The 17,334-nt window shown below is 42.4% G+C and overlaps 1 protein-coding gene across 1 annotated transcript in view; it reads right to left on the bottom strand.

The window, feature by feature from the left end:
- Positions 1-295: 295 nt before the first annotated feature.
- The window catches only part of LOC124257973 (eukaryotic translation initiation factor 2 subunit 3, Y-linked), a 22,735-nt gene continuing 5,696 nt past the window's right edge, over positions 296-17,334 (bottom strand). Inside the window, exons 6-14 of the mRNA XM_046692048.1 lie at positions 14,865-14,986; positions 14,636-14,730; positions 12,538-12,696; positions 10,584-10,718; positions 10,049-10,143; positions 9,557-9,701; positions 8,329-8,498; positions 1,816-1,988; positions 296-1,145 (exon numbers count right to left, since the gene is read on the bottom strand). Coding sequence (XP_046548004.1) covers positions 1,091-1,145; positions 1,816-1,988; positions 8,329-8,498; positions 9,557-9,701; positions 10,049-10,143; positions 10,584-10,718; positions 12,538-12,696; positions 14,636-14,730; positions 14,865-14,986 — 1,149 coding nt within the window. The 3' untranslated portion in view covers positions 296-1,090. The remainder of the gene's footprint in view (positions 1,146-1,815; positions 1,989-8,328; positions 8,499-9,556; positions 9,702-10,048; positions 10,144-10,583; positions 10,719-12,537; positions 12,697-14,635; positions 14,731-14,864; positions 14,987-17,334) is intronic.

Raw genomic sequence — 17,334 nt, 5'->3', positions numbered from 1 at the left:
AGGAAGGAGCATTTCTCTCTAACCTTTGGACTTCATGATCTATGTGCATCCCCCCCCTTCTCCCAAATCCTTGATCCACACCTGGGTGGGGTAGCCTAGTGGTTAAAGAGTTTGCTTGTCACATAGAAGACTCTGGTTCGACTGTACACATGGGTACAATGTATGAAGCCCATTTCTGGTGTCCCCACTGCAATATTGCTGGAATGTTCTAAAGGTGGCGTCAAACTACTCTTTCATTCCTTCGTTGTACTCCACAGCATCAACATTTGTTTAGTTTTACAAAGAACCAAAACAATTTTTTTACAGAATTTACATGTAAATTTATTTTCACATGAATGTTGAATTATAGGATACATAAACATTGATAAGGACTCAAACCATCAGAAAGACCATCAGAAAGACAAACTTCTTCCTGAACATCCAGATAGTGTCAACTTGTTCAGTCCTCAGCTTCAGCAGGCGGTCGGTCACTACCTGTTTGTGGTTTGGGGCATGTACCAGTGTTGCTTAGTTACCAGTGTTGCTTAGTTACAGACACAAACCATCATACCTTTGCCATCGGGGAAACAGAAATTAAATAAAACCATCGGAACTGCTTGACGTAATATACCACTCAAAGTTAATGAAGAACCACTCCCATGTATTACGGTAGTAAACCCATTAACTACAGTAATAATAAAAGCTTGGTCTTAACTTTCTTTGAATAGTATACATTAATTAATACACTTTTCATCAATAAAGATGTTGAATAATGATTAAATCAATGTTTTCTCTAAAGTTTTATGTATTCTAGGTGATGTTAAAATCGGAACAATCAAATTGCAATGAATAAAGAGTATCACAAATTTAACCTTGAATCCTTGTATGTACATGAACTGTCGAGCAGTCATACTCTAACATCACATGACTGATCATATTTGAAATAGGTCTGGGTGTTTAACTGAATAGAAACATGATGTAGGTTTTAGTAAATTCCATGGCGATGCTTGCTTCTATCATGGCACTGTCAGTTGGTGCAGCTGTTTCTTTATGACCACTCAGGCACTCGAGTGTCGGAAAATTTGTTAATTTAGTCCTAAAACATTGCAGTTTAAGATTCAGGATTTACTTTCACGCCTCTTCGTATCTGACCCCATCCGATCAATCTGAAAAAGAGAACACAGTTGTTCAAGGAATGCATAAAATGTTCTGGAAAGTTACCATTGTGACCGAGTGATCCAAATTTACACAATTTGAACTTCAACCTTTCAATATCATCTCTTTGCTGTTTAATGCATTGATCACACATTTCAGCAATATGATGAAGATCTTAAAATAATCAAGTCCGAGCTGTACAATCCTGGAATCTGTTTTACAAGCATGATCCAAGCTGTCTGGTTTATGCCTTCAAACAAGTAAATAGACTCTGTTGTTTCATGCTGCACTCAACAATATTGCAGCCATGTGTCTGAACCAGACAACCCAGTGAAAAACATCATGAGCTTCGATCTACTCAATTGGGACATACTTAATGCTTATGACAAGCATAGGTTGCTGAAGATCAATTCTAACCCGTCTACACCCCAATACAGCCCTACCCAGCACACACCATACAATGGGGTAGCCTAGTGATTAAGTGTTCGTTCGTTACGCTGAAGACCCAGGTTCGATTCCCCACATGGGTACAATGTGTAAAGCCCATTTCTGGTGTCCCCTGCCATATTGCTGGAATATTGCTAAGAGCAGTGTAACACTAAACTCACTCACTCTGATTTAATGTAAAGTATCAATGTGCAACACTATACAATACACGTATAATGCAACCAGTCTACCTACCTCCAGTGTTTCTCAACTCTCCTACTCAGGGCAATTTTCTCTCCAATCTCTGTACATACAGGATTGGTCAGGCCGATCTTTGCCAAATCAGCCTTCACAGCCAACACACGACCTCCTGTCGACAGCGAGCCGATGTTCACCATCAAAATCTCATTCTTTGCCAGTCTTTGGACCTGTACAAAACAAATCAATTTTTCATGTGAACTTCAAACTTCATAATTACAGGAATATGAATGTGTAATACTTTATCTTTTATAGCTGAGCAATTTCCTTGCCTGCTTAGAGGTCAATATTCAGCCACAGGTCTTTAGAACTGATGAATTCCTGCTGCTAACTTATCAGCTGCCATATAAAGGTTATTACAATGTACTTATTACAATGTACTTATTATGATAAAGTATATATAACATTAATACAATGCTTAAGACTAATAGACTTAAGCTTGTTAAATTGCTAGTATAAACTCCTTAGAGTTTGTTAGCTAAATTACTTTTAAGATATAAACATAGTACTAAGCTTAAGATATGCTTAAACTTAAGCTAATTATATAATAGCAAAACTCTTTAGAGAGTTTGTTAGCTAATATACTTATATGATATGAGCTTAAGATATGAATAAGCTTTAGCTACATATATAATAGCAAACTCTGTAGAGTTTGTTAGCTAATATATTTTTTTACAATATGAGTATAGTACTGTGCTTAAGATATAATTAACTTAAGCTACATATACAATAGCCAAAACCTCTGTAGAGTTTATTAGCTAATAGACTTATATTGTTACCATAGTATTAAGCTTAAGATATGATTAGACTTAAGCTAAATGTATATAGCAAAAACTCCTTAGAGTTTTTTTAACTAATATACTTTTATGTTAAAAACATAGTACTGAGCTTAAGATATGATTAAACTTAAGCTATATATATAAAAAGCAAAACTCCTCAGAGAGTTTGTTAGCTAATACATTTTATAATGTAACCATACTGCTTAAGATGAACTTAAGCTAAATATATAATAGCAAAAACCTTTTAGAGTTTTGTTAGCTAATAATACTTATATGATATAAATATAGTATTGAGCTTAAGATATGAAGGAAACCTTAAGCTACATATATAATAGCAAAAACTCAGAGAGTTTGTTAGCTAATACATGTTATAATGTAACCATAAAGCTTAAAATATGAGTATGAAACTTAAGCCAAATATATAATAGCAAAACTCTTTTAGAGTTTGATAGCTAATATACCTATATGATATAAACATAGTACTGCGCTTAAGATATGAATAAGCTTAAGTTACATATATAATAGCAAAACTCCGTAGAGTTTGTTAGCTAATACATGTTATAATGTAACCATAATGCTTAAGATATGATGAAACTTTAAGCCAATTAAAAACCTCTTTAGAGTTTGTTAGCTAATATACTTATATGATATAAACATAGTACTGAGCTTAAGATATGAATAAGCTTAAGCTACCTATATAATAGCAAAAAACTCCGTAGAGTTTGTAAGCTAATATAATTTTTACAATATGTGTATAGTACTATGCTTAAGATATAATTAACTTAAGCTACGTATATAATAGCCAAAAACTCTGTAGAGTTTATTAGCTAATGCATTTATAATGCAACCATAGTACTACTTTTTAAGATATGATTAACTTAAAGGTAAATATATAATAACAAACTCTGTAGAGTTGTTAACTTATATTGTATGATGTAATAATCATAGTACTGTGATGATAAAAGAACTTAAGCAAATTATATATAGCATGTAGCTATTTAGTACTGTTATAAGATAAGTAGAAATCTGTAAGATTGACTTATCTTCTCGAGGAACTCGTCAACTGTTGTCGCGAGGACCCTGGAACCCAATTGGTGGATACCTGAGGCGTCCTTGACGGTGATATCTCTCAGATAATGGTTGGCAACCACCATATCGGATCTCCAGAAATAACCCCTCCATAATTTCAAATAACATTTTGTGTAGATCAATTGTAGAAGTTTAGCTCTAATATCATGAGTATTAGAAGCTCATGGAGGGTCGGATCGGGTCCATCAGTCTTGTAGGCACATAGTATGACAGTTCTGATCCAAGGAGATGGTAGTACATGAGACTTCAGTCTGCGTAACTTGAATATAGAGGAAATAATCTGATGCATTTTTCCCTCCTGTTTGGTTCGGTGGAGATAAATTTACAGTGCTCTTGCTGGCCATCATTGATAGAATCATCATTATCATGAAGTCAAGTATGTCATCCAAGCGTGTTCATAAACCTCACTTGTGAGGTGTTGGAGAACACTATATACAGATCGAAGTTGGGCGTGAAACTTCCGTTTTAATCCTCAATCAGAAAGCTTAAGTAGGTTTACTAACCATCTAGTTGTGTTAGTAGTTTGATGATGAAATTCAGTTGTAGACTGAGGCGCTGTGGATTTAGATCCACTTGTATTCCGTCGTCTAGGTAAATCCGCTCGCGAAGTCCTTGACGATGTAGGTGCACAACCAGGTGTGTCTGTCCTCGTTGAACTTTATGTAAAATCAGCCTGACTGCCGTGCCTCGTCCTAACTTGACAGGGGAGGTCTCTAACCTGAAGAAAGCAGCCCAATCATGAAGGTTCAGATTAACTGGACTGTAAGGAGCTTGCTTGCTCGTTCACTGATATATAGTTGTCACTTGTAGCGTGAGTCTTGAACTGTGAACTAAGACCGACCTCTCGTGGAGTCGTTGTCCATCATGGTCCAATCAGAACAAGGCATTTTGATTCTGTAGAATACCAGCTGTGATGTCACCGGTGTAGCAGGAAAAACCTTGTATAAAATCTTGCCGTCGTTTATATTAGCATAATCGTCGGTCTTCACCGTAGCTTTCGAAGTTACCCGAGTGACCACGTGTTTGAGGGTTAATGTAAAGCGAAACCTCCGGTAGCGAAATACCTCGCTCTGTAATATTAATGCTGGGTAGGTTATTTTCCTGGCTGTCGTGAAAGTAACTTCAGTTTTGAATATAATTCCGACTTCCTTATATAAAGGTACAATAAACTTGCAAGTTGTCAGCTTGTAGACTGTATACATGAATGTATCGTCATAATTGTAGAATTAAAGCTGAACTTGTTGTACATATTACTTCTCAGAAGCGTTGGCGATTATGAGTTATACTCGCTGTAACAGGTTGCTGTTCAATTTCGATATTGAATTGTCTGCAGATCTGCGTAATGGTCACGCATGTAGATAATCGTATCGTAGTGTGGGATAGTATATTCTAGCAATCTATACGGAAAGTTGATTTCTGTGAATATCTATGAAACGTCGTTGACTAATTAATATAGCGACGTTCTGTGTTGTAAATAGCCTGTGCAATTGTCTTCGCGTAGGCTTATAGACGGCATATGGCATACAGTTGATAGACTGACTGACTGACTGAGTTTAGTTTTACGCCGCTTTTAGCAATATTCCAGCAATATCACGGCTGGGGACACCAGAAATGGGCTTAACACATTGTGCCCATGTGGGGAATCGAACCCGGGTCTTCGGCGTGACGAGCCAACGCTTTAACCACTAGGCTACCCCACCACCCCAGTTGATAGACACTTTATGCGATGTCTTGAACGGACTGACGAGTAGCTATATATGACGAGTGGCTAGTATATGGAGACCTTGGAGGATACTTCCTCGGTGAACGACGGAGACTTCACGAAGCTCTCGAAGTATCCCTTCTAGATCTTCTGGGTGAAGCAGACTTGGAGCCACTTAGCCTTCGCGACCTTCGCGAAGGTATCGAGTCAGAGCCCGATCAGTATATATATATGTAATTTTTAGAGTAAAAATTGATATTTTATACTTATCCTGACTCATGCTTGCTTCGTGAACGACCTCTGTGTTCAACAGGATGTGGGGTCGGCGAAGCGCTACTCCTCCGTGACGTCCCTTGTAACTGGTGAGGCTCTAGTTCCTTTGAGGCGGCCTGGGACTTCCTTATCGAAGTGTCTAGAGTCCGATCAATATATGAGCGTTAGCTTCATACAGGGTGTGGTTCTTGCTGGTTCTGCATAAGTAGAGCCGAGTAGATCATCCTATCATCTTCAGAAGTCGTGTCCGCGAAATCTGGTGATAAGAATCTCATTGATCGTTCTAGATCTATTAAGGCCAAAGAACATACGCCTCTGGCGTTTGAACTTACATGCCTTTATGGTAGGCTGTGTCCACATTCTGTGGCACCGCGGCAATCGGGTCGATCGGAGGTAGGGTGGTGACGGCGTCTACATCGTCTTCCTTCATCAGGTATGTCTGCGCTGAGTTGCCACTCTTGGGCCGGTGAAGATAAATCTAGGTTGTTTACCATCCAATATCTTATCTCAGCGTCTGAGAAGATGATGTCTCCATCATCTTCTGTACCAGCATCGGTGATGAGAGGTTGATGCTCTTCTGATGGTGACCTGTGTGCTGCTATCTCTATGTCGGGTGACGCTGCCGACTTGTGTGGTGACCTGCGAGGTGATCGACGTGGTGATGTACGTGGAGATCGTCGTGGTGAACGGCGTGGAGATCGTCTAGGTGATCTGCGTCTATGGGATGACCTTGAGTCCGCATCTGAGGATGAGGCCGAGGACGGTGACGATCTCTCCCGTCTTCGCGAAGACTGTACATCTGAGTCCTTCGTCGAGGTGGTCTGTGACTTCCTTCTCGAAGGCTGCTTCGTCGTGGCTGCTACGCTGACTGGGGGTGCCTCTGGGGTGTTGTCTGCGTTGCTCAGGCCCTGGGCTGGCTGCTTCTCCCGTCTGTAGTGGCCCTCCATCATGGTCATGATCTGCCGCAACAGCTCGTCTGGGATGGTCTGCGACGAAGTGGTCGGTGCCCTCTCTGCGATGACAGCTGCTGAGCCCTCAGGGAAGTCGTCTGACATCAGTGTAGAGACATCAGGCTGCATGGCGATCTCTGCTGATGTCACTGGTCGCTTCTTGTGGCGTACGCCGGGGATGATGATCGGTTGATCATCGTAGAGGCCCAGTTCAGCGGCTGGAACAATCTCGGTTGAGAAAGTCCTAGTAGACTTCGTTGATTTCCCCTCAGAGGTCGTGTTGGTAGCGACGGGACCCTCAGGAAGATCATCGAATATCAGCGTTAGAACATCAGGCTGCATGTTGATCTGCGCTGACATCACTGTTGCCGACATCGGTCATTCTTTTGATGTACATCAGGTATGATGATCGGCTGATCATCATACAGGCCCAAATCTCGCGGCAGGGAACAATCTCGGCTGAGAAAGTTCTAGTAGACCCGTTGATTTCCCCTCAGAGGTCGGCGCTGCCCTGGGGTGTGAAGTCTGCGTTGAGATGCAGTAGAAGCCCTCTAGTCTTCGGCTGCGACGATGGGATGTCTGGGGAAGCAGGACGCTTCTAGGAGGCGGCGGACTACGTCCCACGCCTCTCCACCACTCTAGCGGAATACCAGACGGGAGGGGGGTCGACCAACAGCAGTAGACTGGCGAGGGTTCAGGTGTATCAGTCATGGCTAGACTCTGCATCGTGACCTATCTGCTGCTGCGTCTCAAACATAAAGTATTTATTTATTAAAGGCAGAATTGGATAAATTAGTACGCAACTGCCACGTGAATAAAATGAACATGGCGCAGTACAGCTAGGGCATATTAAATGCGGATCAGCAGCAGAATAAAAAGCGTAATCTGCAACAGTACAGAATTTTCATCAGCGTAATCCACAGAACAAACATGGCGTCCCGTGAATAAACAGTAGAAACCGCGACTAAATATCAATATATAATTGTTGAAGGATACTAGCTAAACCTCTATAGATGTCTATACTGAGGTAACTAACTAAATATAATCCAAGGATATAGTGTGTCGGGAGACACAGGCGCTCTCACGTCCAGCTCACTGGGCGAAGAAGGAGAGAGTGAGGCACATGGGTAGAGGTGGCGCCCTCGTTCCCGCGCTTGTGGAAGGGAGGTAACTCGTGGTGTACTAATTAGTGATTTTACATTGAAGGGAGCTTCAATTAGGGAGATACAAGTGTTCCACTATGTTCGCAAGAAGAAGAAGACAAGCAAAAAGAGCATGAGTCAGGATAAGGAAAAATAACATATTTCATATATAAATATATATTGGTATACCTACTGCCAGTCTGTAGATATGAAACAGGACCAATATAAAGGAAGAGACTTTAATGCCATGGTTAAATATTATCCCATCAAATGCCAATTTAAAAAATCAAGAGAATGAAATTAAATAAATACTAGGGACTAAGAGCAGGTGTCGGTCACCTATGTGTCATTGAAATGAAGATGTGAATTACCTCCCTTGGTTGGATACTCAATTTGGTGTTTCTTCTTCGGAGTCACATTTGTCAATATTCAAGCTATATGACTATAATAGAGGCTAAACCAGTGATTGATGTTACGAGCAGCCATCCACTCAAGCAAGTCTGCAGGCCTAACCACCTGATCCATTAAGTAGCCATGACATTGATCCTATGACCATGTGATGCACCACTACTGACCTTGGCGCCTTTCTTGTCTCCCTCTGTCTTGACCCCGAGGAGTCGTCGGAGCAGGAAGAATGAGATTTCCAACTCTGTGTAGATGTCCGGCAGGGCGTCCACTGCTCCAAGCACCTGTCCAACCATGCGGTCAGCTCGACACAAGGTGGGGTCAATCTTGGTACCAACACCTGTAAAGGTAGAAATATGACTGGATTATGAAACTAACCATTCAACCATATTCTCAGAAGATAAGGGAACAGACAGAGGACAGTGAGTGAGTGAGTTTAGTTTTACCCCGCTTTTAGCAATATTCCAGCAATATCATGGTGGGGACACCAGAAATGGGCTTCACACATTGTGGGGAATCGAACCCAGGTCTTTGGATTGACGAGCAAACGCTTTAACCACTAGGCTACCCCACCACCCCAGATAATGGACAAGAATACAGAACAAGACCACCTATTTTGACATAAAACATTAGGCTAAATTGAGCTGAGAATTTTGTTTATTTTATTAATGAAGTTAGTGTGAAGAAAAGTGACCTGTGGCAGAAATGTTCTCATTCAAGATGATAAACAAGGGTTCACATGACCCGGTGTAGCAGCCCAGAATAACCCCCCACCAGATTATACCCCGGGGTAAACTATAGGCTAGCCCAGTTTATACCCCGGGGGTATATTCTGGATCAGGCCAAAGTATACCCCTCCAGCCCAGACTATACCCCTAAAAAATTATGTTGACAATTCACTCAATATGAGTGTGTGACTCAGGGCAATGGTCTTGGCTAGCCCAGTTTAACCCTGGGTATAGTCTGGGACAGGGGTATACTCTGGCCTGTTACACCGGGAAAATCATTCACAGGGGCAAGGGCAACTCTTCACAAAAGGTTATTTTTCACCAGGACAGGGATACCACCTCTTCAAAAGTGTAGGGGTAACTGCTCACCAGTGTGAGGCAAACTAAAGTAAAATTCATTTCAACAGGCAATAATGGCATGACATGAAAATATTTTGACAATTCTGCTACCTTTAAAGGGGCGGTCGGGTAACCTACTGGTTAAAGCGTTCGCTCGTCAGGGTTCGATTCACCACATGGGTACAATGTGTGAAGTCCATTTCTGGTGTGTCCCACCGTGATACTGCTGGGATATTGCTAAAAGCGGCCTAAAAATAAACTCACTTTTTTAAGATCTCGGCCAACTTTATTAACCATCCAAGAATATTCAATCAAGGATTCATATTCTCACCTATAAGCCCACCAGGAACAGCATACTGCAAGTCATTCTGTTCAGCAAACAGAGAAACAATTCGGGACAGGATTGGCCGACACGTCAGTTTCCCCTCCTGGTCACGTGACACGATACCAGGCCGCACCTCAATCTCCTGCCCGACCTGTAGACCAAGACACGACATAAAGAAATGAGCTTGTTCATAGTGCCGACAAAACCTGGAAACATACATTGGATGAATTTCTGATTCAAACCTAAACTCATAGATTTTTGGTACACCTAAGGGACATAACTCTGCACAATGAACTGCAAGCTCCTTATGCTTATTTTGAGATACTTTCACCTGAAAAGGGCCCCTTGACATACATGGAACCTATTCTACCCCAGACAGCTCAAAGTCAAAGTGAGTTTCATCAGGATTAATGGCTGTTATGCACAGCCAATTGTAGGCTTGGTATGGACGTATTTTGCTTTGAGGAAAAGTCATAATATAGGTCGAGGTTTTCTTACCTTGAGAACACCTCTAAGGATACTTCCACCTGCCACGCCTCCCTTGAGATCGTCGACCTCACATCCTGGTTTGTTGACATCAAATGATCTGATAACTGAAAAATAGAAAAGTTTACTTAAAGCAGGTATTGACAATTTTATGATCAAGATGTGCATATTGACTTCTTACATGATCAATGATAAACACTGATAACGATTCGAATCAAAATTGCAAAACAATCAATGATATTATATATAATGCTTTGTTTGGATTTCAACAAACACAGTGAAAAGAGAGACGTCTGTCTCTTTCACCAAGTCTGACAACCTAATTCAGAATCATACGTAATCTGGAATTCCAAACTGTTTTTTATGTACGAAAGATTTTAAAGTTTAAAAGATATTGCAAGGCTCAGGTGTTATGCTTTAGAAACAAGACAGATAGATGGAGCCCATTTCTCTAACCAACAAAAAAATTCACTTTGTTTTTTTTTTAGGTTATTGCAGACATTCATGGGTAACAACATTGCATTTTTCAGTTGCCATGGAAACAGACCTATTAGCCTTGGTTCTGATGTGAAATCTCTGACTGGCACGGGGATACTCTTGACGACATATTCACACACAACGTCTATATTGTACTTGAGCTGAGCCGACACTGGAATAACAGGGGCCCCCTCAGCAACTGTACCTGAAACACAAATAGATGTCAGTTTGTTATGTTGGAGAACATCAGAGCTTTGGTAAACTTCACCTACAAAACTAGGGGTCCCATGAGCCCCTAGTAATGACTAGTGGTGTGATGATTCATCGATACGCATTGATGCATCAATCCATGGGCTGCCGATACACTGAATCGATACAAAGTTTTACATTGTTGTATATCCCGATACGATACTTCAAATGGGCCACGATACATCAATGTTTTACTTTGAATATTGCTGAATCACGATATCTGTCAAGAAAGATTTACTTTTGTTTGATGATTAAAATATATGCATACTTATTTTCCCTTCATAAGTTTCTCGGAAATCCTTGCGTCAAACATAGCGGTCGCATTTTATTAACATTCACAAAGTCTGTGTATAAACTTAATTCTCTCATTTACAAATGAACATTGAAAAACGCTGGCGGAATTTGGCGAAATACTTTAAAATGGTTTTGTTTGATCTTAAGGTGTTTTATAGTTGATGTTAGAATTCAAGATGTTAGTATCATGATACGTATCGTATGGCCACCCTTATATCGGGATTCGTATCGTATCGCAGCTTCAGTGTACAATACTTGGCAATATATCGTCGTGACTAAAATTTTAGTATCATGATGTATCGTATCGCAGGTTGTATGCCAATACCAGCACTAGTAATGACTGACATGATAAGCCATGACACATGCATCTATTATTTCCTCAGGTGGTGTGTGGCAAGGTAGTGTGTGGCATGTTGTGGCAAGGTGGTGTGTGCTATGTTGTGGTTGTATGTGGCGTGTGTCAAGGTGGAGTGATGCATGCAAGTCCAGGTGGTTTGTAGCATGTGGCAAGGTATTGTGTGGCATATGTACTAACGTCAAAATGCGTATCCATGTACCCCCAGTAATGACTGATTGATGGAGTTTAGTTTATGCTGCACTCAGCAATATTACAGCTATATGGAGGCTTCCCCAGTAATGAATTTGAGGCCCACTGCCCCATGTGAAACAGGTGTAGTAGTGAATAAAATCGTTATCAACAATCCACACAAAACAGGAAAACAATGTCACACAGATCAGCGAGTTCATCCAACCAGTCCTCATATTTGTCTTTCTGGTTGCAATGTGTTGAATACCATTAAAAAGTTAAACGGTGATTCTTTGGGACACCTGCACTTTTTGGGTCCCTGCCTTAGGTACTCTAACCCTAACCTAACCCTCGTTAGAGTAAACAAAACTGACGTAAACTTCTGGGGACTCGTAAAGTGCAGTCTACCCGAATCTTTCATAATACTACAGTATTATCTGACATGTAAAGCAGTGACACATACATCTATGTAATATGAAGGAATCTGGTGTCTCTGAGTAGAATAATAATTAGCAGTATAACTAACTTGTAACATGTATAAGCTCACAGTAATTGTGATTCTTTATATGCAGGTCAATTAAGTGAAGTCCCTTGGGCTGACAAATCATACCTGCAGTACTTTCATTAAAGTGTTTAACCCTTGCTGACAAGCATTCTAAAAATGAATTGGTTTAATAAGTGGTATCCATATCTCAAACTAAACCCATGAGGTGTACCTCACCTGGATAAATAGCTCAAAATGCCAACATTGAACAAAAATACTGAAAATTATGGTTATATCAACTCAAAGAGAACTCTAATTTCAGTCTGTTATACCTATTTGGACTAATAAATATAGACAGAGCATCAGACCCCCTACAAAGTTTACTTTCAAAAACATGTCTGTGGACAAGTGATTTCAAACACAAACATGAAAATTCTGGATAATACATGAAGTCTGGCACCACATTTTTACCTTTAACAAAAGCTAGGATCTGTTCATACTGCTCCTTGGCCTGTGTTTCTTTGACCAAGTCTATCTTGTTTTGGAGGATGAGGATGTGTTTCAGTTTCATAATCTCCACAGCTGCCAGATGCTCCGAGGTTTGGGGCTGAGGACAGGACTCGTTCCCAGCTGAAATGTGAAACAACAATAACTGACTGACTGACTGAGTTTGGTTTTACGCCGCTTTTAGCAATATTCCAGCAACATCACGGCGGGGGACACCAGAAATGGGCTTCACACATTGTACCCATGTGGGGATTCGAACCCGGGTCTTCGGCGTGAAGAGCCAACGCTTTAACCATTAGGCTACCCCGCCGCCCCGAAACAACAATAAACAGCAGCTCACATTGGTCAGAGGTCATTTATGGTCCATATCTCCAACAGCACTGAAGAGGACCAAGGCAGACCTTACTTCTAGAGCTAGTGACTAGTCCTGCTCAAACAAACGGAACTGTTGAGTAGTTTACATTTGTCACATATTTATTCAGTTTCAATATGTCCTAAAATAAAAGTGTCGAGAACTTGATTTATAATCCACAAATGCCATGTGTCAGTGAGTACTACCTCCAATGGATTTTACATGTCCTTCGTAGAATTTAGTTGTAGGGCTGTAATGATGAATCGAACTATTGATGGATTGCAATTGTTGAGTCTCTGATAGCAAATATTTGATGGAAGAAATGAAAAACTATTTATGCATCAATAGTATGTGTGACTATCGATAGTTTAGTAATTGACTTCCGTTGATAAATACGCAGGATTTATACAGGATGTGGGTACAGTCTTGCAGCTTCATTGAGTTTATGCTTTAACTGTTAACTTGATCTGGGTTTCAAGTTTCTTGTCAGTTACTAAAAGATACAGAAACTACTTCAACTTGTTTTTATTTCATATAAACTATACATTTGGGAAATGACTTCAGATTAGACAATTCAAGGAGAAACAACACTATTGCAATAGTTGTTTCCCCCTCAATAGTCACCCCTTTTTTGTAGTCTCGGACTAGTTAACTTCTGTGAGTTTTGGAAAGGTTGATGTGGAATGTTTATTTTGGATCTGTTTTATTTGGTTATTTGATACCAAAACACAGTAATACTACAGTCATATTACGGTTGCCTGTTTATAATTAAATCTGAAAGAGGGTCCACATCATCCAGTTATCCAGGGGCGGAAATAACTTTAAAAATGTACTAGTGTACTCCGGATACAGTTGCACATGTAAAATCACTTGCCCTGATAAGTTTTCTATATACCGGCTGTCTTCTGGTTGATTTTTTAAATAAACAACATAATTAACATTGGAAAGTCAAGTGGACACCAGTACAGTGTGATATACAAATTTGCTTGCCCGACAGAAAAAAACACTGGACTCGGACGTCGGGCAATGGGTTATTTCCACCCCTGTTATCGATAACAACTATCTCTGCCATCAGGGTTCGGTGACCTCACAGTGACATCATGGCCCTGACCACCATATCCTTTTAATCAAATCTTCGACCACTGAGCTGCATGGTGCAGTTTAACATGGACACCCATCTCAGACACAGTAGATGAACTATAAGCAGACCCCTCTCCAACTTATACCCACAAAGCTGTGCCCTCGTATGACGACATGCATGTGTGAATGTGTGGCTGCTTGTACTAGCCCAGACTTAAGCTAGTTAAGCCGCAGTGAAGCATGAATACCCCACTCAGACACATTATACTGACTCCGAGCCGACCAGTCCTTGTTGTACCCATTAGTGCCGAGCGCCAGGCAGGGACCAACAAGTACCATATTTTAACCTCTTTTGGTATGACGCGGCCAGAGATCAAACCCGCGACAATCCATCCTCCAGGAGAACCCTCTAACCACTACTCCACTTACATTAGTATAATACGGTCGTTGATCAACCCACTGTCCTTACACTCCCCTCGCAGACTATGTCCACTAGACGATGAACTCTATTGAATACACAGAAACTATGGCAACGATGTTTCAGTATCTTCATATTGCAAATAATGTTCACCCATAAGTAAGTCGCTATATGGCTGAAATAATGCTAATGTAAAAACTTGACTCCCTCACCTATAAGAAGAAGTGCAGCATCCATAACAGCTGCTCCGTTCAACATGGTTGCCATAAGAATGTCGTGCCCCGGGCAGTCAACAAAGGAAACATGTCTGCAAAAAAGTCAGTTCTTTCATTTGACATTTAATTAAACATTTTATTCCAATTTTTGTTATTTTCTCTGCAACACTTAACATGCAGTCATCACCACCAACACCATCATCATCATCAACCACCAGTGCCTCACCTCAGTAGTCTGAATTTGCCGCTGCATCCGATTCTGTCACAGGGAAAGACATCTTGGGTAGCGCTACCACATGACCTGTAACAGCCCGGTCTTGGACAAGACTCGTTTTCACACTTGTAAATCTGGAACAAGGATAATTTCTCATGTTATATCCTCAGGCTGTCATTATCTTGGGTTATCATTTTCTCAGGTGGTGTGTGACAAGGTGGTGTGTGGCATGTGGCATGGAGGTGTGTGGCATGTGGCAAGGTGGTGGTGTGGCATGTGGCAAGGTGGTGTGTGGGATGTGGTCTGTGGCAAAGTGGTGTGTGGTCTGTGGCAAGGTGGTGTGTGGGATGTGGTCTGTGGCAAGGTGGTGTGTGGTCTGTAGCAAGGTGGTGTGTGGCATGTGGTCCGTGACAAGGTGGTGTGTGGCATGTGGCAAGGTGGTGTGTGGGATGTGGTCTGTGGCAAGGTGGTGTGTGGGATGTGGCAAGGTGGTGTGTGGAATGTGGCAAGGTGGTGTGTGGCATGTGGCAAGGTGGTGTGTGGTGTGTGGCATGTGTTGGCATGTAGTCTGTGGCAAGGTGGTGTGTAGCATGTTGTATATGTGGCAAGGTGATGTGTGGCATGTGGGAAGGTGGTTTGTGGCATGTGGCAAGCTGGTGTGTGGCATGTGGCAAGGTGCTACATGGTCTGTGGCAAGGTGGAGTGTGGCATGTTGTGGTTGTATGTGATGTGTGGCAAGGTGATGTGTGGCATGTTGTGGTTGTTTGTGGTGGGTGGCAAGGTGGTGTGTGGCATGTGGCAAGTTGGTGTGTTGCATGTTATGTTTGTATGTGGCAAGGTGGTGTGTGGCATGTTGTGGTTCTATGTGGTGTGTGGCATGTTATGGTTGTATGTGGCGTGTGGCAAGGTGGTGTGTGGCATGTTGTCGTTGCATGTGTTCGGTGGCAAGGTGGTGTGTGGCAAGTTGTGGTTGTGTGTGGCATCTGTCAAGGTGGTGTGTGGCATGTTGTGATTGTGTGTGGCATTTGTCAAGGTGGTGTGTGGCATGTTGTGATTGTGTTGTGTGTGGCATGTGTCAAGGTGGTGTGTGGAATGTGGCAAGGTGGTGGTGTGGCATGTGGCAAGGTGGTGTGTGGTGTGTGGCATATGGTGGTGGTTGGCATGTGGTCTGTGGCAAGGTGGTGTGTAGCATGTTGTGGCAAGGTGGTGTGGCAATGTGTGGTGTGTGGCATGTGGGCAAGGTGGTGGTGGCATGTGGCAAATGTGGTGGTGGTGTGGCTGTAGCAAGGTGTGTAGCTGTGGCAAGGTGGATGTGGCAAGTTGTGATGTATGTGGCATGTGGCAAGGTGGTTTGTGGCATGTGGCAAGGTGTGTGGCATGTGGCAAGGTGGTGTGTATCTGTAGCAAAGGTGGAGTGTAAGTGTGGTTGTATATATGTGTGCAAGGTGATGTGTGGCATGTGGGAAGGTGGTGTGGCAGGTGGTGTGTGGCATGTAGGTGTAATTGTGTGGCATGCCGGCATGTATGTGGCAAGGTGGTGTGTGGCATGTTGTGGTTCTATGTTGTGTGTGTGGCAAGGTGGTGTGTGGCATGTTATGGTTGTATGTGGCGTGTGGCAAGGTGGTGTGTGTGGCATGTTGTGGTTGTTTGTGGGGTGGCAAGGTGGTGTGGCATGTGGCAAGCTGGTGTTGTGGTGTGGCATTTGTCATGTGTTGTGGCAAGGTGGTGTGTGGCATGTTGTGGTTGTGTGTGGCATTTGTCAAGGTGGTGTGTGGCATGTTGTGATTGTGTGTGGCATGTGTCAAGGTGGTGTGTGGCATGTCAAGGTTGTGTGTGGCATGTGTCAAGGTGGTGTGTGGCATGTTATGGTTGTATGTGGCGTGTGTCAAGGTGGTGTGTGGCGTTGTGGTTGCATGTGGATGTGTCAAGGTGGTGTGTGGCATGTGTCAAGGTGGTGTGTGGCAGGTGGCAAATGCCATGTTGTGGTTGTATGTGGTGTGTGGCAAGGTGGTGTGTGGTAAGCTGCTGTGTGGCATGTGGAAGGTAGTGTGTGGCAGGTTGCAAGGTTGGCATGTGCCATGTGTGGTGGGTTGTATCTTGTGGGAATGCCATGCTGTGGTTGGTGTCTGTAGCAAGGTGGTGTGTAGCATGTGGGATGGTGGTGAATGCCATGCTGTGGCTGTATCTTGTCTGAGGCAAGATGGTGTGTGGCATGTTGTGGTTGTATGTTTTGTGTGGCTAGGTGTGTGTGTCTGTGTGGCAAGGTGGTGTGTGGCATGTGGCAAGATGGTGTGTGGATGTGGCAAGGTGGTGTGTGGATTGTGGCAAGGTGGTGTGTGTGTCATGTTGTGGTTGTATGGTATATGTGTGTGGCATGTGGCAAGGTGGTGGTGTGTGGCATGTGGCAAGGTGGTGTGTGTGGTCTGTGGGAGATGTGTGTGGGATGTTGTGGTATATGTGGTGTGTGTCATGTTGTGGTTGT

This window comes from Haliotis rubra, unplaced genomic scaffold (genome assembly GCF_003918875.1).
Source record: "Haliotis rubra isolate DU_JTF1 unplaced genomic scaffold, ASM391887v1 Scf68, whole genome shotgun sequence".
Classification (NCBI taxonomy): domain Eukaryota; kingdom Metazoa; phylum Mollusca; class Gastropoda; order Lepetellida; family Haliotidae; genus Haliotis; species Haliotis rubra.
Note: the sequence above shows the minus strand (reverse complement) of the source record. Positions and strands in the feature narration are given on the sequence as shown.